Source organism: Ranitomeya imitator, chromosome 3, assembly GCF_032444005.1.
Source record: "Ranitomeya imitator isolate aRanImi1 chromosome 3, aRanImi1.pri, whole genome shotgun sequence".
Taxonomy (NCBI): domain Eukaryota; kingdom Metazoa; phylum Chordata; class Amphibia; order Anura; family Dendrobatidae; genus Ranitomeya; species Ranitomeya imitator.
In genome coordinates, this window is record NC_091284.1 from 331293745 (window position 1) to 331317554 (window position 23810).

A 23810-nucleotide genomic window follows, 5' to 3' on the forward strand; every position below is an offset into this window, starting at 1 on the left:
CACGGGCAGATGAGGGGCAGCATTAGTCGCACTGCTATTACACCCAGTCACGGGCAGACGAGGCGCAGCATTAGTCGCACTGCTATTACACCCAGTCACGGGCAGATGAGGGGCAGCATTAGTCGCACTGCTATTACACCCTGTGTAACTGGAAACTGTCCATTTACGGCCAGAAGGGCCCGCTGTCCACAGACTAGATGCTACATATATAAAGGTCAAAGATTCTGAACGTAAACTACAACTTCCATGACGCTTTGTGCGGGGCGTAACTGTGCAATGCTGATTTGTGAAGCCAACCTAACCTAACAGCTGATCCCCTTCACCTCGCCTATTGGTTAAGAGCGCTGTCAGTCTTACATCTAGGCCTGTTATTGGTTCACATGGCCTTGCCTTTTCCTCCTCACGTTGCCAGGTAGCCGTAGTATTAAGTTTGTAAGCCTAGGGGTATTCCTGAACAACAATGCGCGCCGTTTACGTAGCGTAGTCTTTGGACTGGATGATTCCAGTACGGTGATTACGTAGGTGGAGGGTGCTTTGCTCTGAGAGACACCCGGAGAGGTAAACACGGGTAACTGGGCTGTCAGCGGCCTGCTGGCTGGTGAATGCACGTACATGGCTAGGGCACTATGCACACACAGTGGGTGCGGTAAGCACTGAGCCAGGGTGCGAAGTGCATAGGCTGGGGGCTTTGGAAGTGAGCTTTACACGTAGTGGAAATGCGCTGCTGAAACTTCTGGCTGCGGCTCTGGCATAGGGCAGCTAGGGCAGCGTTTACTAATGGTCAGGCTCCTTCCCAAACTTAGGTGCTGGGCTGCCACATTCCTCTAGATGTTTAGCAATTACTGATAAGTAAGTACACCCCGCAGCAGTCTGCTGCTCCAGGCGCAGTCATCTATACGTATCATGTGTACATTAGTCGGGTTTACGACCAGAGGGCATCTGCGGACAGCTCCGCCATGGTCAGCCACGTATAGCTCTGGAATATTCTATTAAAGATGGCCTAGTGTCATTTGAAGACCTCCTCCACTTGGCATCATTCCTTCTGATCCTCGAACAGTCTTTCCTTCTGTGCCCCTCTGTCCCAAAGCTACGCCCTCCGGTAACGACTGGGCGGATACCGCGGAACTTTTCTGTGGGCGTGTGCTGTTTGTCCTCTGATGCTGGCCAATCAGAACAAGGCCGCACCCACAGAGCGGTACTGGTATCCATGCGCCTATTTAGTTGGCGGAAAAGTCTGCACTGGATGGCATCATTTGGGAATGGAGGGGTCAAGAACAAAAGGAAAACCTGGTGGAAGAGCACCAATTGGAGAAGGTACCCAGGTTAAATGGAACAACAGTGGCAGGTTACTGCTATATGTGAGCACGGTGATTGAGCCATACTTGGATGGTGTGTTATGGAATCCTTTTTAATGTAAATCTTTTTTTTCTATTTTGCAGGCATATGTAATGATAATGGCAGTGGTACAATTTCAGTCTTTGGAGTCGTGAGCGCTGGATGTGACCTTGATGATGGATAGAACCAACATTGCTCAGGATCTCATCCTCAGGCAGATTGGGGTATGTTGTGTATTGTTGGAAAATATAAAAGAGACTAGCTTTATTTTAATGGGCTTTATCTGGTTAGGGGTATGTTCACACTGAATTTTTTTTACGTGGAATTTGATCTGCTTCATAATTCACATTTGAAAAATGCTCAGTGATAACATATTCTAAGGCACTCACTCTTTACAGCTAAGCCTGAATAGAAGGTCTGCAGGCTGATTCCATGTATTTTTATATACCTAATGATTTCTCAACTAAAGAGTAAAGCCCGCCATTTAGACTCTTAGGCCGGCGTCACACTAGAGAGTTTTACGGACGTATGAGAGGTGCAAAATCTACGCATTGCACACGGACCAATGATTCTCTATGGGGCAGCTCCTATCTGCCGTAAATTTCACAGCCGTATTTTACGGGCGTAGAAAAATCGCAGCATGCTGCGTTTGTCAGCGTATTGCACAAAGTCTATGGGGGCGAGAAAAATACGGATTACACACAGACCAACAGTGTGACTTGCGGTGTTCTATAGAAAAGCCGGCAATTTAGCGCGGTGTACAGTAAAATCACACTGACAGGTTAGAATAGAATAAAAGTGTAAATATATATATATATATATTACAGAGCTAGATAGCAATTGAATTACTGGCTTTTAAGCTATCTCGTTCCCAAACCCGACAGGTTATTGCCCCTCCCCTGGCTAAAAACATCTGCCCCCAGCCACCCCAGAAAAGGCACATCTGTACGGATACCATACGGATGACACACGGATAATTTTTAGAGAAAAAGAGAAAGAAAAAAAACGCATCCTCGCGTTGAATACGGGTCACTGTTCAGGAACTTTTCTGCGTATTACACCTGTAAAAAATGGACCGTATTTCCCTACGCTAAGTGTGATGCCGGCCTTAAAGGGAATGTGTCAGCAGGATTCCCCCCTCCCCTTCAAACTGTTTATATGTGCATGTATGCCTTTTAAAAAGAGGTTTAGCAATACCTTTACATGGCCTCTCCTCAGTTACTGAGAAGTCAGCATTTTACTTGATGTGCAAAAGAGGTTGAATTGCTTTTGACATACGGAAGTTCTCCCAGAGCCTCTGTCACTCCAGCTCTATTTTATGCTCACAGCTTGTTACCTTCTGCTTTGTGATTTCAAGCAAATGAGCTGTCTCTCAAGCAGAAGGAGGCGACACTGGGCAGGGAATGCAGCCGGAGTGACAGGACCTGGAAAAGTCTATGGACATGCCGAAAGCACCACCGCTTCACTGGCATATCCATTCGAGCGCTGATTTCTCAGAAACAGACTGGTCAGGTACAGATATTACTGAACTTGTCTTTAAAAGATCTACATGAGCATAAATACATAAAAAAAATACATAAATGTTTAGTTACTCTTTAATGGGAACCTGGAAGCTGTAAAAATGCTACAGATTAATAATGTGCTGGTAAATCGCTTTTAAATCATGTTATGCTTGTATACTGGAGCAGTGGCTACAGGCAGAACATGCAGTTATATCTTTCCTATATAAACATACCAGAACTGGTGATATACAATGACCATATTCACAAGGAATACTCTTAAAGAGCAATGTAATATACATAAGAAAAGAAAAAACCCTACAATTCCCAAATGTAACTAATCATAATCAAAAATAACTTTTGCCATGGAAACCGTCTGAAAAATATATCTGTCACGATAATGTATAAAATGGAACCAGAAACTCATGGGCTACTTGCACAATGAACAAGTCTGTAGGAACCTGTTCACACACCACCAAGAAACTTGAAGACACAAAAAGAGCACAGCGAGGTCAAAAATACTCTGTTGTAAAAAAAAAATCACAGTAATAAGCAAGTGCTAGTCAAAAGATGGAAAAAACAGGGTATTTAGTTGATACTTTTTTTGCAAAAAAATTTATACTAAGCTTCTCCACCAATCGCCAAGGTATACCCTTATAGAGCAGTCCTATCTAATGTATATAATCCATATCTGATGTATTTAAAACCTGATCATATTACAGTCATGAATATGCGGCTCCACCAACCATATGGGTGGAGCCGCATATTCATTACTGTAATGGATGGCCCCACGTGACCGCTCATACAGGAGAAGTTGCGGCGAGGACAGGACACTGCGAGGGAGCCGGGTGAGTATTTTAATAACAGCGAGCGGGCGCACAGGGGGTGGGTACAGGGATCTTTATTTTAAACACGAGAAACAAACAAAAAAAAAGATTTTTCATATCTTCTCTACAGCAAACGTTGCTGCAGAGAAGATATGAATGGCAGCTTCAGCACCAGATTCAGGGGACAGCGCTTATCTCTAGCGCTGTCTCCTGCACGCTCCGTGTGGTACCCAGTCAGCACACGAGCGGCACACGTGTGCCACACTGATGTGCCACAGAAACGCACGGGCACACAGACACGGATAATTCCGGTACCGATTTTTCCGGTACCGGAATTATCTGGACGTGTGAGACTGCCCTAAGTGTTAACAATATAAAAAAGCCTAGACAAAACAAATAATCATCTCCCCTTCCCTCTTTCCTCCCCCCCTGACCTCTGCTGAGCTGCTTCTCAACCTCAAATCTGTCCAAATAAAACAAGAACAGCCACTCTCATTCTCCCACCTGCTCTGTCTCTCTCTGCTTCTCCTCACTGCTGGCTACAGATCTCCCAATCCTGGACCCCCACAGCTCATACCTCCCACTACTACCCCCTTCTCCAGCTCCCTATCTAATATGAACTACCGCAATCTTTCCAACATAAAACCCGTGCCCCTGACGTCCACCCACCTGCTCCCTCTCATGTTTATTTATATCCGTCTTTTTGATCGCATGTTATTCCACTTTTTCTTCGGCGGTATGATGATAAAGCATTGTTTTTTGCCTCGTTTCTTATTTTTTTTTTTTTATGCTGTTCACTCAAGAGGTTAACTAGTGGGACAGTTTTATAAATCAGGTCGTTACGGACTCGGCGATACCAAATATGTGTACTTTTATTGTTTGTTTGTTTTTTTATTTACATAAATTGATTTATTGGAAAAATATTTTTATTTTGTTTCTTTGAGGATTTTTTTAAATTTTTATTTACACTTTCTGCTTTTTTATTTTATTTTATTTTTTTACTTTATAACATTGTCCCAGGGTGGGACATCACTATATTACATCAGATTGCTGATCTGACACTTTGCACAGCACTGTGTCAGATCAGCGATCTGACAGGCAGTGAAGGAGGCTTGCTGGCGCCTGTTCTCATCAGGCGCTCGCAAGCCACCTCACTGCAGGACCCGGAAGGACCTCCATGGATATTTTGGATCCGGGGGTCTCCATGGAGACCATGAGAATAACGCGATCACATTGCGTTATTCTCATGGAAGCGCGCAGGGAGCCCCCGTCCCTGCGTAATGCCCCTCTGTCGCTGTCACTTCTGACAGCGGCATCAGAGGGGTTAAATGCCCACGATCAGTGCTAGAACCGATTGTGGGCGTTGCTGCGGGGTGTCAGCTGTCACATACAGCTGACACCAGCACCCGATCACCGCGGCGCTCAGCGTGAGACTGCGGTAATCGCGCCACCATACTAGTACTGCTCCGGGCAGAAATGCAGTTTCCGCAGAGCAGTACTAGTACAGTGGAGGTTGGGAAGGGGTTAAAAACATCAGTGAAATATTTTACCTCGCAAAATGAATCCACTGTGATCCCCTGCTGTAATGTCAGTATTGTCTTTTGCTTCCTCTCCTGCCCAGGAGATGTGGTATGCTCCGTACACGGTCAGACACAGTCAATTTTTAAAATTAACTTTCGTTCGTGGGAAAACCCCTTTAATGTGACTGGCTTCCTTTGCCTGTAGACATGTCGCGCATCTGCCGCCGGGATTAGCTGAATGATTCACTGCACTTGCGTGTAATTCATGCAGGCGCAGTATATCAGACCGACGCCATCTTTGTGCAGACAGAGAGCGGCGGTCACATTAAAACTGTACATGCGCTCCTCATGTACAAAGAAGGCGGCGGTCAGTGAATCATTAGGATGATCCCGTCGGCGGCGTGTTCGCGACGGTGTGCCGCTGGTGGTACCGCGCAAGAGGCTGTGTGTGTGTGTGTGGTGCAATGATGTTCCGCTGGTGGTACCGCACAATAGGTTGGTACCAGAAGCAGTTTCCATATCGAGACATCCATCACTTGGGTGTCCCAATATGGCGGTCGGTGAACTTCCTCTGCTTGGAATTCTGGGATACGGTGACATCTGGATAGAACAGGAAATGAAAACATTACAAGGCAATTATATAAATAGATATGGGTTGCATCCTAGTGCCAGATTCTGACCCAGTAGGTAACAGGTTCTGACACAATGTGTGCATTTGAAAATGTTTTTATTTGTTTTATCTAGGTTTTTGTATTTCCATTGCAATAACTATTCATATTGTTAAAATTTAGGAAGTACCACACTTTTCAAATTGGTTATGTAACAATATTCATAAACCTTCCAATATTGTTGCCCAACTAATGGCAATTTACTGTACATTTTTTATTTTTTTAACAACAGTGATAATTTTCCCTTTGGATTGGCTAAGGGTACAGAAGTTTGCCACCATAGGAAGATATTTGGCATGCTGGCTTTTCCCACAGGCAAACTTGGGCAATGTAATAAACCGAAAACAATCACTCACAATAAGGATACCAATTGGAATAATAACCACAGCAAATATAACCATGAATAGAGATCAGAAAAAAGCAAGGAAATAAAGATATATTGCAGTATCAAAAATAATAACTTTAATAAACCTTACAACATTCATAGTACATACACTGTGAAAAGTCAGCTTAAAGTATATATTAAAAACTGCGGGTCGCACTACTGTCGTAACCCTGGCACGGCATAGAGGATATCTCAAGGTAGGCATTAAATTTACCTGAAGGTAAGTATGTACACAAATCGAAAAAAGAAGTAAGCGTATATTTCCTCAGTTTGTCTATAATGTGTAAGATTGCTCTCACTAAGTGTATTGGGGGACACTCGCTTGGCACGGGATTGACGTAGTCAGGCACTATTTTTCATACAAAACAGTCCAAACGGTTTATTAAAGTGTCATAAACCGGGTTGTGCACAGTTCATATTATACATTTCATAGAACACAATAGGCACCAACTGGTGATCTTAACTTGCAGCTTTATCTTGTACACTTCTTATGCGGCTTTGTCTCACAAACACTAAACATGTTGGACCTCTCACTCCGGCCAGCTACCATGGGTGTCTGTACGCCGAACAGTTCAGCAACGTCCCTAGTCATATAGCGCATATGACGTTGGGTCGCAGTCTCTAAACACGCTGAACCTTACTCCGTTCAGTTGCCGTGGGAGACCACACAGTTCATTGACTAACACAACCACCAACAGTCAATGGTACCTTATGGGAGCTCCTGCTCCACCTGTTGACTCCTCGTCAGTCCTCTCACTTGGGAAAGCTGCCTCACAGGGATCACCAAATTGACTGGGCGGCATACCTAAGTCAGTCCAGACCCAACGAAGGACGCTAGCTTCCCCAACACAGACCATCCAGAAACACAGTTACTGTGCGCTATTCAGGGATCCGGTCCTACTCCCAGGACCTCCCAACACACCAGCATGTGCTCTTCAGGAAACCTACTCCCAGGAAATCCAACACAGGAACATGTGACCCACACCCTGGTCACATTATATACCCTTAACCACTCCTCTGGGTGGGAGTGTTAGTGTGTGGCTAGTTTGTCCCGCCCGTCTCACACAACTAGCCTAGTAAGTCTCCCTTACAACTACACAAACACTTGTGGGACTACAGGTCCCAGAACAACAACATTACATCAGACTTACCACGCAGACTCCCTTTGCGACACATATCGGCCATTCACAATACTGTCGGACTTTATCACATTACCACAGTCATGCCTGCGATTGCGATGCATTCTCATGGCCTCAATGCACCGCTGTGCGCATACTGGGGAGACCATGCAGCGCCCCCTACCTGTTACAGGGGTCACTGCATCACAAATGGTAAATAACTAAAACACCATGTGTCAGGTTACAGATCAGATTGTCGCAGCTATATAATAACTGGAACACCACATAACTATGGCCAATGTCTGTCCAAAGCTTGTATCAATAATAATAATGAGCACTCAATATTTCTAATGGGATATATCAATATAGACAGAAAGCTTTAAAGGGACACTGTACCCTGGATTTGGAGGGAACAATCTTCAGCCATGGAGGCGGGGTTTTGGGGTTTTTGATTCACCCTTTCCTTACCCGCTAGCTGCATGCTGGCTGCAATATTGGATTGAAGTTCATTCTCTGTCCTCCATAGTACATGCCTGCACAAGGCAAGATTGCACCTTGTGCAGGCATGTACTACGGAGGACAGAGAATGAACTTCAATCCATTATTGCAGCCAGCATGCAGCCAGCGGGTAAGGAAAGGGTGAATCAAAAACCCCAAAACCCCGCCTCCATGGCTGAAGATTGTTCCCTCCAAATCCAGGTGACAGTGTCCCTTTAACACTGTATGTAAATAACATCTACAACAATGAAGACAGATTAGCTACCTACAAACCCTGGGATTAAAGCAGTGCAATAATTAAAAAATATATCATAGGGACAGCGTGTCTGTCTAATTTAAAGCTTTCAAACCATGTAATTGCAGGAGCAGCACCATGGCTGCAAAATATCAAGATGCATGTAAAGAAGCTGCGGAGACACCATCACGTGTTTCTCGACGCAAGCAGTGAATAGCCAGGCCTTTCCCCGGGAAGGAACAACCACGGGAAGGGCAGCATCCTATGAAGGAAAGCCACCTATGCCAAGCATGGTATCCATCCACAGACAGCTGTTTCGGGGTTTTTGCCCCTCATCAGTGTGGAGTAGGAATCTGGCTATTAGGAGCAGTGCCTGGTAAAAAGGCTATAAAGGCACAGATGATTGGCCTCGGGGAGACCAAAACATCCAACACCGCGGAGGTGTCTCCGCGGTGTTGGATGTTTTGGTCTCCCCGAGGCCAATCATCTGTGCCTTTATAGCCTTTTTACCAGGCACTGCTCCTAATAGCCAGATTCCTACTCCACACTTATGAGGGGCAAAAACCCCGAAACAGCTGTCTGTGGATGGATACCATGCTTGGCATAGGTGGCTTTCCTTCATAGGATGCTGCCCTTCCCGTGGTTGTTCCTTCCCGGGGAAAGGCCTGGCTATTCACTGCTTTCGTCGAGAAACACGTGATGGTGTCTCCGCAGCTTCTTTACATGCATCTGCATATTTCCCATAAGGGATGGGGGCAGTGTTCTGGAATCACTGCGTTGAGAAACACGTGATGGTGTCTCCGCGGTGTTGGATGTTTTGGTCTCCCCGAGGCCAATCATCTGTGCCTTTATATGCAAAATATCAAGAGTCACAGTATGTCAGTATGAATAGAAAGAGCCATGGTTGCATATGACTATTCCCTATAGAAAGCTACCTGCACCTGCAGTCCCTCACAAGCAGATTGATATAGTCATGTATGTTTTAAGCTTCCTACACAAAGTATAATAAACATGAATGTAAAGAGCCAAACATAACACAGGAAGATAAAGTGCAAGTGGTGCTAATTCGGAGTGGTCAATACCTGAGGTCTTATTGTGAACTGATTCTGTACAGGGACCAACACAGCAAGGAATGTAGCACCTGAACTTGGGCAATGAGTCTATATCTTATAGTTGAATCTAGGAAAACCCAGGGCAATGAGAGGTCATTCAAGTTTTCTGGAAATATTGCATTTGTAGAGCTGCCACTTCTGCTTCTGTCCTATTTGTGTTGTTTTTTTTGTGTTTATGAAGATAATATGTTGATTTCAATCTTATTTTGTTAATATGCCTCAGAAGCAGTTGTGACTGCACATATGGTTTCCTTTTAGGAACGACAAGCTAGAAGTTTTCATAGACACCATCATGTAACTGATCCACTTATTCGTCGCTTAGGACTAGAAGCAGAGCTTCAGGTACAGTATATGCAGAAAAATGTTCAATATCAAACTTAATTAGGGAATAGGTTCAAGTAAATACTTTTTAACAACCGTGTTTTTTTTCATAGGGCCACTCTGGTTGTGTAAATTGTCTTGAATGGAACGAAAAGGGAGAGTGAGTATGGTTTTTGTGCTGGTATGTTTTCTACATACTGCGTTTTCCTGAAAATAAGACCTACCCCAAAAATAAGCCTTAGCGTGATTTTTCAGTCGGTTTTTTTTTTTTTTTTTTTTTTTTTTTTGGCTTATGCTTAAAATATAAGCCCTATTTACAGTGAGGGCTGGTGATAAGGTGAAATGGGCAATTTTCCATGGCCCATACTCTCTTAGGGGTACTCAGCGTTTCTACTCCAAGGTTAAGAATGCTTAAGGACCTTTGGTGACATCATGGGCATGTCACCAAATGTCTTTTAACTGCGGGAGTCTAGAGGAACTGCAAAGGAAATAAGTTGGTATGTACCGTATGTGCAGTGTGTGCGTATGTATATGCAGTGTGTGTTTATATACATGTGTGTGTATTTGTGTATATGCAGTGTGTGTTTGTATATGTGTTTGTGTAAATGCTGTATGTGCGTATGTATATGCAGTTTGTGTAAGTGCTGCATGTGTGTATGTACAGTACAGACCAAAAGTTTGAACACACCTCATTTAAAGATTTTTCTGTATTTTCATGACTATGAAAATTGTACATTCACACTGAAGGCATCAAAACTATGAATAAACACATGTGGAATTATATACTTAATAAAAAAGTGTTAAACAACTGAAAATATGTCTTATATTCTAGGTTCTTCAAAGTAGCCACCTTTTGCTTTGATGACTGCTTTGCACACTCTTGGCATTCTCTTGATGAGCTTCAAGAGGTAGTCACCGGGAATGGTTTTCACTTCACAGGTGTGCCCTGTCAGGTTTAATAAGTGTGATTTCTTGCCTTATAAATGGTGTTGGGACCTTCAGTTGTGTTGTGCAGAAGTCTGGTGGATACACAGCTGATAGTCCTACTGAATAGACTGTTAGAGTTTGTATTATGGCAAGAAAAAAGCAGCTAAGTAAAGAAAAACGAGTGGCCACCATTACTTTAAGAAATGAAGGTTAGTCAGTCCGAAAAATTGGGCAAACTTTGAAAGTGTCCCCAAGTGCAGTGGCAAAAACCATCAAGCTCTACAAAGAAACTGGCTCACATGAAGACCGCCCCAGGAAAGGAAGACCAAGAGTCCCCTCTGCTTCTGAGGATAAGTTTATCCGAGTCACCAGCATCAGAAATCGCAGGTTAACAGCAGCTCAGATTAGAGACCAGGTCAATGCCACACAGAGTTCTAGCAGCAGACACATCTCTACAACAACTGTTAAGAGGAGACTTTGTGCAGCAGGCCTTCATGGTAAAATAGCTGCTAGGAAACCACTGCTAAGGACAGGCAACAAGCAGAAGAGACTTGTTTGGGCTAAAGAACACAAGGAATGGACATTAGACCAGTGGAAATCTGTGCTTTGGTTTGATGAGTCCAAATTTGAGATCTTTGGTTCCAACCACCGGATGAACGGATGGACTCTACATGCCTGGTTCCCACCGTGTAGCTTGAATGAGGAAGTGTGATGGTGTGGGGGTGCTTTGCTTTTGACACTGTTGTGGATTTATTCAAAATTGAAGGCATACTGAACCAGCATGGCTACCACAGCATCTTGCAGCGGCATGCTATTCCATCCGGTTTGCGTTTAGTTGGACCATCATTTATGTTTCAACAGGACAATGACCCCAAACACACCTCCAGGCTGTGTAAGGGCTATTTGACCAAGAAGGAGAGTGATCGGGTGCTACGCCAGATGACCTGGCCGCCACAGTCACCAGACCTGAACCCAATCGAGATGGTTTGGGGTGAGCTGGACTGCAGAGAGAATGCAAAAGGGCCAACAAGTGCTAAGCATCTCAGGGAACTCCTTCAAGATTGTTGGAAGACCATTCCTGGTGACTACCTCTTGAAGCTCATCAAGAGAATGCCAAGAGTGTGCAGAGCAGTCATCAAAGCAAAGGGTGGCTGCTTTGAAGAACCTAGAGTATAAGACATAATATCAGTTGTTTCACACTTTTTTGTTACGTATATAATTACACACGTGTTAATTCATAGATTTAATGCCTTCAGTGTGAATGTACAATTTTCATAGTCCTGAAAATACAGAAAAATCTTTAAATGAGAAGGTGTGTCCAAACTTTTGGTCTGTACTGTATATGCAGTGTGTGTTTATATACGTGTGAATTTGTGTATGTGCAGCGTGTTTGTATATACAGCTCTGGCAAAAATTAAGAGACCACTGCACAGTTTTATAAAAATCCGCTTCTCTACATGTCTGAGAGCCATTCCATTTCAGTGTCAGTTGAATTCCAACCAGAGTACACCTCATTCTGCTAAATGTGCTTCTGATTAGGTGATCACCTGAACCAAATCTTATTTAATGAAGGAAAGTATAAATAACACTGCGGCGGTGTTCACAATCCTCTTGCAATAGGACAAGCTGGCAAAACAAGTGTAGTAATATCCCAAAAGTAATAGGAATGAAAAAATAACTTTGAACCATGCCAAAGGAGTTGAAAAGGAAAGTCTTGAGTGAGGAAAAGGGCTAAATTCTGGCTTTACTAGCAGAGGGACACAGTGAGTGTCATGTTGCCTCCATCCTTAAAATTTCTAAGACGGCAGTCCATTACAACAAGGTCAAGCAGCAGACATTGGGGACAACAAAGCTACAGACCGGCAGAGGGAGAAAATGACTCTCCACTGACCGGGATGACCGTCATCTTATTTGAATGTCACTCAGCAACCGCAGGATGACATCAGTGACCTACAAAAGGAATGGCAACTGGGGTGAAGTGCACGGCAAGAACAGTTCGTAACAGGCTCCTAGAGGCAGGGCTCAAGTCATGTAAAGCTAAAAAAAAGCCTTTCATCAGTGAGAAGCAAACGAGAGCCTGGCTCAAGTTTGCCCAAGACCATAAGGATTGGACCATAGAGGACTGGAGTAAGGTAATCTCTGATGAGTCTAATTTTCAGCTTTGCCCAACAACTGGTCATCTAATGGTTAGAAAGAGACATGGAGAGGCGTACAAGCCACACTGTCTTGCACCCACTCTGAAATTTGGTGGAGGATCGGTGATGATCTGGGGATGCTTCAGCAAGGCTGGAATTGGGCAGGTTAATCTTTGCGAAGAACGTATGAATCAAGCTGCATACAAGGTTATCCTGGAAAAACAGTTGAGGACTGGTTTTTCCAACTGGACAATGCACCATGCCACACAGCCAGGTCAATCAAGGTGTGGATAAAGGACCACATCAAATCCCTGTCATGGGCAGCCAAATCTCCAGACCTGAACCCTATTGAAAACTTCTGGAATGTAATCAAGAGGATGATAGATAGTCACAAGCCATCAAACAAAGAAGAACTGCCTACATTTTTGTACCAGGAGTGGCATAAAGTCACCCTAAAGCAGTGTGAAAGACTTATGGAAAGCATGCCAAGACGCATGAAAGCTGTGATTAAAAATCATGGTTATTCCACAAAATATTGATTTCGGAACTCTTCCTGAGTTAAAACATTAGTTTTGTTGTTTCTAAATGATTATGACCTTTTTTGTTTTCCATCATTTGTGGTCTGCAAGCAATGCATTTTTTTGTTATTTTGACCATTTCTCATTTTCAGAAAATAAATACAAAATTTATTGCTTGGAACTTCGGAGACATATTGTCAGTAGTTTATAGAATAAAAGAACAATTTACATTTTACTCAAAAATATACCTATAAAGAGAAAAATCAGGCAAACTGAAAATTTTGCAGTGGTCTCTTAATTTTTGCCAGAGCTGTATATGCAGTACAGCGTGTAAGTACAGTATATGAAGTGGGTGTTTATATATACATGTGTATGTGCAGCGTGTGTGTATGTATATGCAGTGTGCATTTGTGTATGTACAGCGTGTGTGCAAATATATCAGTGTGTGTGTGTGTGTGTGTGTATATATATATATATATATATATATATATATATATATATATTGTGTTTGTGTGTATATTTGTATGTGCAGCGTGTGTGTTTTATATACATTTGTGTATGTACAGCGTGTGTGTGTGTATATATGCAGTGTGTGTTTATATACTTGTGTATTTGTGTATGTACAACGTTGTGTATGTATATGCAGTGTGTGTTTATATACATTTGTGTGTATGTGCAGCGTGTGTGTGTGTATGTAGATCAGGGGTGGATTAAGGGTAGCCAGGGCCCTGGGCTGTTCAGACATTGTGGGTCCCCCCGGTCATGTGACAGGGGTCATGTGAAGGTGGTCATGATATACCTGAACCAGATTATTCAAGAAAAATGGCCGGGCTCTACTCTACTGTAACCTATTAAATATTTGTTAAAATATGCAATACAATTTAGGTATACTTTGATTTATTTTTCAATTTTTAAAATTACCAATATCACATACAGGGAACAAATACCACCGCACCATGACCAGACCACAAATTACAACCACAGTGATCGAATAATATCACATACAAGGAACAAATACCACCGCACCATGTCTAGACCACATATTACCACCACTTGGTGACCAAATAGCACATACAAGGGACAAATACCGCAACACCATTTCCAGACCACATATTACCACCACATAGTGACTGAATACTACAATACTGATCAGTAATAAAAAAACAAACAAAAAAAAACACAATACTATCACCATAAGTGCCAGTATTCACAGGAGATCTGTACTTAGTATGCAGTGTCTGTGTAGAGGTAATACAGAGATCGCTGGTGGTATTATACACAGGAGCTCTGTATATAATGTATAGGTAATACAGTGATCACTGGTGACATTGTACACAGGACCTCTGTATATAGTATACAGTGTATAGTGTCAGTGTATAGGTAACACTGACTCACCATTGACATTTCTAGGTGAAGTCCTTCATCTTTCATCCAGCACAGACCGCCATCATTTCTTCCAGCCAGGACTCTTTTCTGCAGGAAATAACACAGTTATCTTGAGCTCCGCTTGCAGAAAACATTACTTAATTTTTCACAACTTCTACATTACACCACATGAAGAAAAAGAGGCGACATAGTGTCATTCTACACAGTAGCAGGACCGCCCCCCCCATTTAAAACAGTATACTCAAAAAATAAAATAAATACATCACTGCAGTAATAATATCCCTTAATTAGCCCCTATGGTAATAATAATATCCCCCATCCTGGCCCCGTGTATCTCATTCCTGGCTCCAGCCATATGTTCTCCCATCCTGCCCTCATGAGTATCCATTCTACCCCATATGACCTCCCCATCCTGCCCCATCTGTCTCCATCGTATCCATCCTGCCCCATGATCCAATCCTGCCCCATGTCTTTCATTCTGCCCCGTGTCTCCAATCATGCCCCGTATCTACATTCTGCCCATGCCTCCAGTCCTGCCCCCAGTGTGTCCAGCAATCTGCCCCAGTGTGTCCAGCATATTACCCCCAGTGTGTCCAGCAATCTGACAAAGTATGTCCAGCATATTGCCCCAGTGTCCAGCAATCTGCCCCAGTGTGTCCAGCATTGCTCCCAGACAGTGTGTCTAGCAATCTGCCCCAGTGTCTGACTCCAGCATATTGCCCCCAGTGTGTCCAGCAATCTGCCCTAGTGTGTCCAGCATTGCTCCCAGACAGTGTGTCTAGCAATCTGCCCCAGTGTCTGACTCCAGCATATTGCCCCCAGTGTGTCCAGCAATCTGCCCCAGTGTGTCCAGCATTGCCCCCAGACAGTGTGTCCAGCAATCTACCCAAGTGTGTCCAGCAATCTGCCCCAGTGTGTCCAGCAATCTGCCCCAGTGTGTCCAGCAATCTGCCCCAGTGTGTCCAGCATTGCCCCAGTGTCTCCAGCATTGCCCCAGTGTGTCCAGCAATCATCTGCCCCAGTGTGTCCTCCAGCATTGCCCCCAGTAATCTGCCCCAGTGTCTCCAGCATTGCCCCAGTGTCTCCAGCAATCATCTGCCCCAGTGTGTCCTCCAGCATTGCCCCCAGTGTGTCCAGCAATCTGCCCCAGTGTGTCCAGCATTGCCCCAGTGTCACCAGCAATCATCTGCCCCAGTGTGTCCTCCAGCATTGCCCCCAGTGTGTCCAGCAATCTGCCCCAGTGTGTCCAGCAATCTGCCCCAGTGTGTCCAGCATTGCCCCAGTGTCTCCAGCATTGCCCCAGTGTGTCCAGCAATCATCTGCCCTAGTGTGTCCTCCAGCATTGCCCCCAGTGTGTCCAGCAATCTGCCCCAGTGTCTCCAGCATTGCCCCAGTCAGTGTGTCCAGCATTGCCCCAGTCAGTGTGTCCAGCAATCTGCCCCAGTGTGTCCACCGTTAGGTTATCAAAAAACAAAAAAAAGCAAACCGATTTCTCCTCACCTGACCAGCGCTCCAGGCGGCGAGCTCCCTACAGTAGCGCGCACTCGCCAGCGACTGACAATAACGTCAGACGCCGGCGACATGTGCGCTGTGCCTGCGGCCGATTTCAGCTGCCAGCCTCCAATTGGCTGGTGACTGTTGTTGTTAACTATTGACGTGCGGGCGCATGCCTGCACGTCAATAGGAAACCGCCGCAGCGCCGGTAGGGGGCCAGTGAGCAGATGAGACGGGGCCCGATGCTACCGCCCAGATTGGCCCTCTTATAATCTGCCCCTGATGTAGAAGCTGTGTATTTGTGTATGTACAGCGTGTGTCTAAGTATATCCGTGTATGCAGTGTGTGTATTTGTGTATGTATAACGTTGTGTATGTATATGCAGTGTGTATTTGTGTGTAGTGTGTGTTTATATACGTGTGTATTTGTGTGATGACATGATTACATTTGAATTAATGTTTTTTTTTTTTGTTAAAAAATAAATGTGGATTGTTGTTTATGGGGAAAAATAAGATATCCCCTGAAAATAAGCCTTAACCATCTTTCAGAGCAAAAAATAATATAAGACCCTGACATATTTTCGGGGAAACACGGTAGTGGGTGGTGTTTCATTAATATCCATTAACTGGAATACTTTTTCTTTAAATATAATTAGGCTGGGTTCAGACCATGTCTGAGTCTGTTCTTGACTCTGCAGGTGCTTCAGACAGAAACCTGTGCCGGAATCAGGAATGAGGTCTCAGACATGATCTAAATTCGTGTGTCTATATTTTTTAAGGTGTTGTTTTTTTTTTGGTAGGCAAAAGATTAACTGTAATTTTATAAAACCTATGCTATAGTGTCATGGCAAAAGTTTGATCTTTAGGGTTGCAAGGCTTCATGCAGTTTGGTGACCACTGTGTCCCGGCATTTGTCAGCGCTCCTTGGCTGTGTATAGAGTGCCTAATATACATCTCTTTGTACAAAACATATTCGTCTATCCCAGCAAGAGTTTTATAAAATAAGTGACCATCTAAATATGGATATTTCAACCTTGGACATATTTGTGCTGTGTGAATAAGTGAAAAATCAGGTCACCCCTGAAGTGTAATTCCAGTCCAGGATAGGAGCACAGGAATCCTGCTGCTGCACAGCACTCGGCCCCAGTGACCAGTGTTCAAGAAATTTATTGTTCGAAGCGCGTATGGTTCTTGTTATACATCACCCCCTATTTTATACTTGCAATATTGTCTGAGACGTCCTAATTGATGTTGTACCATTTTAAACAGAATTCTTCCAAATAAAGCCGAATGAAAGATTTTTATCAACACCCTGGTATGTGAGCTGGATCCATTTTCACGCTGTTCATATTTGTGCTGTACCTGTCTTTGGTGCCCACACAATGTGAGTTGGCTGCTTAATTCAGGTGAAGAGTATCTGGAGAACTGACTGTACACTTGTGGCCAAAAGTATTGACACCCCTGCAATTCTGTCAGATAATACTCAGTTTCTTCCTGAAAATGATTGCAATCACAAATTATTTGGTATTATTATCTTCATTTAATTTGTCTTAAATGAAAAAACACAAAAGAGAATGAAGCAAAAAGCAAAACATTGATCATTTCACACAAAACTCCCAAAATGGGCCAGACAAAAGTATTGGTACCCTCAGCCTAATACTTGGTTGCACAACCTGTAGCCAAAATAACTGCGACCAACCGCTTCCGGTAACCATCAATGAGTTTCTTACAATGCTCTGCTCGAATTTTAGACCATTCTTCTTTGGCAAACTGCTCCAGGTCCCTGATATTTGAAGGGCGCCTTCTCCAAACTGCCATTTTTAGATCTCTCCACAGGTGTTCTATGGGATTCAGGTCTGGACTCATTGCTGGCCACCTTAGAAGTCTCCAGTGCTTTCTCTCAAACCATTTTCTAGTGCCTTTTGAAGTGTGTTTTGGGTCATCGTCCTGCTGGAAGACCCATGACCTCTGAGGGAGATCCAGCTTTCTCACACTGGGCCTTACATTATGCTGCAAAATTTCTTGGTAGTCTTCAGACTTCATAATGCCATGCACACGGTCAAGCAGTCCAGTGCCAGAGGCAGCAAAGCAACCCCAAAACATCAGGGAACCTCCGCCATGTTTGACTGTAGGGACTGTGTTCTTTTCTTTGAATGCCTCTTTTTTTTCTCCTGTAAACTCTATGTGAATGCCTTTGCCCAAAAAGCTCTAATTTTGTCTCATCTGACCAGAGAACATTTTTCCAAAACGTTTTGGGCTTTTTCAGGTAAGTTTTGGCAAACTCCAGCCTGGCTTTTTTATGTCTTGGGGTAAGAAGTGCGGTCTCCCTGGGTCTCCTACCATACAGTCCCTTTTCATTCAGACACCGACGGATAGTACGGGTTGACACTGTTGTACCCTTGGACTGCAGGGCAGCTTGAACTTGTTTGGATTTTAGACACAAAAGAGAATAGTAAAACCAAAAACACTCAGTTTGAAAAAATGTTGCAGTAATCCGCAAGTGCTAGTAAAAGATGTAAAAAACAGGGTATTTGGTTGATACGTTTTTTGCAAAAAATGTATACTAAGCTGCTCTACCAATCTTCACGGTATACCCTTATCAGAGCAGTCCTAACTAATGTATGCAATCCCTATCTGATGTATTTAAAAACCTGATCATCTGTATATAACCTGTGTGAACAGGGTTCAGAGAGGAAAAATCCATGTGTGCATACAGGGTAGAACAGCTTTTGTGCAGATAGCCCAAGAGGAGTGGTGGAACTCCCCAGTCTTGTAGACACAAGAGAACAATTATGGAAACAGGAACACATGGGCTACTTGCACAGTGAACAAGTCTGTATGATCATGTTCACACACCACCAAGAAACCTGAAGACACAAAAGAGAATAGTAAAACTGTTTAACTCCATATCAGCATGGGTTTATGAGAAATCGCTCCTGTCAAACCAATCTAATCAGTTTTTATGAAGAGGTAAGCTATAGACTGGACCACGGTGAGTCATTGGACGTGGTATATCTCGATTTTTCCAAAGCGTTTGATACCGTGCCGCACAAGAGGTTGGTACACAAAATGAGAATGCTTGGTCTGGGGGAAAATGTGTGTAAATGGGTTAGTAACTGGCTTAGTGATAGAAAGCAGAGGGTGGTTATAAATGGTATAGTCTCTAACTGGGTCGCTGTGACCAGTGGGGTACCGCAGGGGTCAGTATTGGGACCTGTTCTCTTCAACATATTCATTAATGATCTGGTAGAAGGTTTACACAGTAAAATATCGATATTTGCAGATGATACAAAACTATGTAAAGCAGTTAATACAAGAGAAGATAGTATTCTGCTACAGATGGATCTGGATAAGTTGGAAACTTGGGCTGAAAGGTGGCAGATGAGGTTTAACAATGATAAATGTAAGGTTATACACATGGGAAGAGGGAATCAATATCACCATTACACACTGAACGGGAAACCACTGGGTAAATCTGACAGGGAGAAGGACTTGGGGATCCTAGTTAATGATAAACTTACCTGGAGCAGCCAGTGCCAGGCAGCAGCTGCCAAGGCAAACAGGATCATGGGGTGCATTAAAAGAGGTCTGGATACACATGATGAGAGCATTATACTGCCTCTGTACAAATCCCTAGTTAGACCGCACATGGAGTACTGTGTCCAGTTTTGGGCACCGGTGCTCAGGAAGGATATAATGGAACTAGAGAGAGTACAAAGGAGGGCAACAAAATTAATAAAGGGGATGGGAGAACTACAATACCCAGATAGATTAGCGAAATTAGGATTATTTAGTCTAGAAAAAAGATGACTGAGGGGCGATCTAATAACCATGTATAAGTATATAAGGGGACAATACAAATATCTCGCTGAGGATCTGTTTATACCAAGGAAGGTGACGGGCACAAGGGGGCATTCTTTGCGTCTGGAGGAGAGAAGGTTTTTCCACCAACATAGAAGAGGATTCTTTACTGTTAGGGCAGTGAGAATCTGGAATTGCTTGCCTGAGGAGGTGGTGATGGCGAACTCAGTCGAGGGGTTCAAGAGAGGCCTGGATGTCTTCCTGGAGCAGAACAATATTGTATCATACAATTATTAGGTTCTGTAGAAGGACGTAGATCTGGGTATTTATTATGATGGAATATAGGCTGAACTGGATGGACAAATGTCTTTTTTCGGCCTTACTAACTATGTTACTATGTTACTAAAACCAAAAACACTCAGTTTGAAAAAATGTTGCAGTAATCCGCAAGTGCTAGTAAAAGATGTAAAAAACGGTATTTGGTTGATACGTTTTTTGCAAAAAATGTATACCAAGCTGCTCTACCAATCTTCACGGTATACCCTTATCAGAGCAGTCCTAACTAATGTATGCAATCCCTATCTGATGTATTTAAAAACCTGATCATCTGTATATAACCTGTGTGAACAGGGTTCAGAGAGGAAAAATCCATGTGTGCATACAGGGTAGAACAGCTTTTGTGCAGATAGCCCAAGAGGAGTGGTGGAACTCCCCAGTCTTGTAGACACAAGAGAACAATTATGGAAACAGGAACACATGGGCTACTTGCACAGTGAACAAGTCTGTATGATCATGTTCACACACCACCAAGAAACCTGAAGACACAAAAGAGAATAGTAAAACCAAAAACACTCAGTTTGAAAAAATGTTGCAGTAATCCGCAAGTGCTAGTAAAAGATGTAAAAAACAGGGTATTTGGTTGATACGTTTTTTGCAAAAAATGTATACTAAGCTGCTCTACCAATCTTCACGGTATACCCTTATCAGAGCACAAAAGCTGTTCTACCCTGTATGCACACATGGATTTTTCCTCTCTGAACCCTGTTCACACAGGTTATATACAGATGATCAGGTTTTTAAATACATCAGATAGGGATTGCATACATTAGTTAGGACTGCTCTGATAAGGGTATACCGTGAAGATTGGTAGAGCAGCTTAGTATACATTTTTTGCAAAAAACGTATCAACCAAATACCCTGTTTTTTACATCTTTTACTAGCACATACAGACTTGTTCACTGTGCAAGTAGCCCATGTGTTCCTGTTTCCATAATTGTTTGGATTTTAGTTGAGGTTCTTTATCCCACATCAGCACAATCTTGCGTTGAAATCTCTTGTCAATTTTTCTTTTCCGTCCACATCTAGGGAGGTTAGCCACCGTGCCATGGGCTTTAAACTTCTTGATGACACTGCGCACGGTAGACACAGGAACATTCAGGTCTTTGGAGATGGACTTGTAGCCTTGAGATTGCTCATGCTTCCTCACAATTTGGTTTCTCAAGTCCTCAGACAGTTCTTTGGTCTTCTTTTCTCCATGCTCAATGTGGTACAGAGCTAACATAGAAAAAACTCAGAAAAAATACATACCATGATACGGCCTACCCAAAACCCTGTCTGATGACAAATGCACACATAGCAGGATGCAGCAAGCCTCCACTGATAAAGGCTAGGAGCGGCACAGGTGCAAACTACTTTTTGGAATAAGCAATGAAATAGGGCGCACTACCAAAATATAAACCTAATGTAAAAAATATATCCATAAATACGGGGTGCAAGCGAGTGAGAAAACGACTAAATTTAATCAGCAGAAAGAAAAGTATCACTCCAGTTATGCACACCACGTATAAAAAATGAAAACATAATGTAGGAGAAAACACAAGATTTTATTGACACACAACATAATAAAACATACTTTAAAAACAGAAAGGCAAGGCCCTGTCCATAACACTCAGTAAATACAGAGTACAATGATATATATAACCCATAATAAGCATAGTGATAACCAATGCTATAAGCCTGCCTGTACCCTAGGACTAGATGCAGACCATACGTGGCCAGCTCACAGGACAAACTAACCAACTAAGGCGGATGTATACAAAATCCTAAGTGGCCAGTAAACACCCAAATAGTGCATTTAGCCCGGACGGCTCATGGGACAAAAATATCTACCCTAAGCCAGTCAGGCAACAGGATCCCAAAATAACAGTGGGAAAAAAAAAGGAAAAAACCTCAGAGCACTAAAAGAAGGGGTTACCCAAGTGGTGACCAGAACGGAGTCCGTGGGCAGCCAGGCAAGCAAGCAGGACAGGGACCAGAGCAGCCCCACGTGTATCGCCCTTCAAGAGAGGGCTTCGTCTTCCCCTGACGATACTTTTCTTTCTGCTGGTTAAACAGGTGCAAACTACTTGATAAAAACATTCACCCCATCCAACCATTGCAGGGTTTGGCTGCCTAGTAGAAAAAATGTACATTGATATAACTCACATAGGATGCCAGTCACACTGATAGGTGTGGTGCACAGTGTCTGGTATGCAACCTATTAATGACGCCCCTTGTATTAACAGGCGGGCTGCCCAGCACTATAATATGCAGAACACAGTGACAGACGCCCCAGAAAAACCCAGCCAACATAAAGAGGCCTGGCCACATCCTGCAAAAAAGGATATGATATAGTGCAAAAAAATGCATGTGTATGATAAACACATACTCTATGAGGTATTGGTTTAATATTTTGGCCAAAATAAAGTAAGCCCGCAACCCAACGTCAAGGGTCCCCATAATATTGCGGGTCCTACCACTAATATCAAAAAACAGCTAACATAAAAAAACTCATGGCAAGAAATCCCACTTATTAAACCTGACAGGGCACACCAGTGAAGTGAAAACCATTCCCGGTGACTACCCCTTGAAACTCATCAAGAGAATGCCAATAGTGTGCAAAGCAGTCATCAAAGCAAAAGGTGACTACTTTGAAGTACCTAGAATATAAGACATAATTTCAGTTAACACTTTTTTGTTAAGTATATAATTCCACATGTGTTAATTCATAGTTTTGATGTCTTCAGTGTGAATGTACAATTTTCATAGTCATTAAAATACAGAAAAATCTTTAAATGAGAAGGTGTATTCAAACTTTAGGTCTGTACTGTATGTGTCCCATAGACCACCTGTTCTCTCTATATGGTGGTGACTTATACTCTGAGCTACATATACAGAAATAGCTTTTTGTAATGTCAGCGAGAGGCAATGTGCTCAGTACAGAATTGAGAATAAGAATAATTCAATTAATATTTAAGTGTGCACGTCTATATAATGCTGGATTGTAATAAATGTCGATCTGACCTCTTCCTCTATTTAATAAGCTTCTTCTCTTCTTCCCTGTCTTCTGCCCAGTTTGCTGGCATCTGGCTCAGATGACCAGCATATGATGCTGTGGGATCCTTTTCGACACAAGAAATTGTTGTCAATGCACACAGGTCACACGGCCAACATCTTTTCCGTGAAGGTGAGCAGCATGCAATGAATTCTTAGTGGCGGGTGTCTGTGTCTAAGTATGTATGGAAGTGGTTAATATGGCCACTTGCACGCACATCTACATCTAATCATAGTGAGATATCTGAGATATACAAGATCTGATAATTCAGCACTTCTTTCCGGCACAAAATTTTTTGTAATCTGGATTTTCACAAGCTGTGAAGCAGTACAGTAAATGTAGAAACGTTTCTGATTAATAAACACACCATTCTCTATGTCCACTCAATAACCAGGATTAAATGAATATCATTGCACAGAATTTGTCTATATTCTCTCTTTCTCTTCTCTATCAGTTCCTTCCACACACTGGAGATCGCATCTTGATTACTGGAGCAGCAGATGCCAAGGTTCATGTTCATGATGTTAACTCAAAGGAAACACTCCATGTTTTTTCTGAACATACTAACCGCGTGAAACGAGTTGCCACTGCCCCAATGTGGCCGAACACTTTCTGGAGTGCAGCAGAGGATGGCTTGATCCGGTAAGAAACCTCTGCTG

The 23810-nt window shown here is 43.2% G+C and overlaps 1 protein-coding gene across 4 annotated transcripts in view; it reads left to right on the forward strand.

Moving 5' to 3' along the window:
• Nucleotides 1-418: 418 nt before the first annotated feature.
• Nucleotides 419-23810, forward strand: part of WDTC1 (WD and tetratricopeptide repeats 1) — an 87559-nt gene continuing 64167 nt past the window's right edge. Inside the window, exons 1-6 of one of the 4 annotated variants that reach the window (XM_069756725.1) lie at nucleotides 419-558; nucleotides 1440-1559; nucleotides 9456-9539; nucleotides 9632-9678; nucleotides 23172-23283; nucleotides 23606-23793. In XM_069756725.1, coding sequence (XP_069612826.1) covers nucleotides 1509-1559; nucleotides 9456-9539; nucleotides 9632-9678; nucleotides 23172-23283; nucleotides 23606-23793 — 482 coding nt within the window. In that variant the 5' untranslated portion in view covers nucleotides 419-558; nucleotides 1440-1508. Of the gene's footprint in view, nucleotides 1315-1439; nucleotides 1560-9455; nucleotides 9540-9631; nucleotides 9679-23171; nucleotides 23284-23605; nucleotides 23794-23810 lie in introns of all 4 variants that reach the window. The other 3 variants (XM_069756727.1, XM_069756728.1, XM_069756724.1) reach the window with 3 other exon arrangements.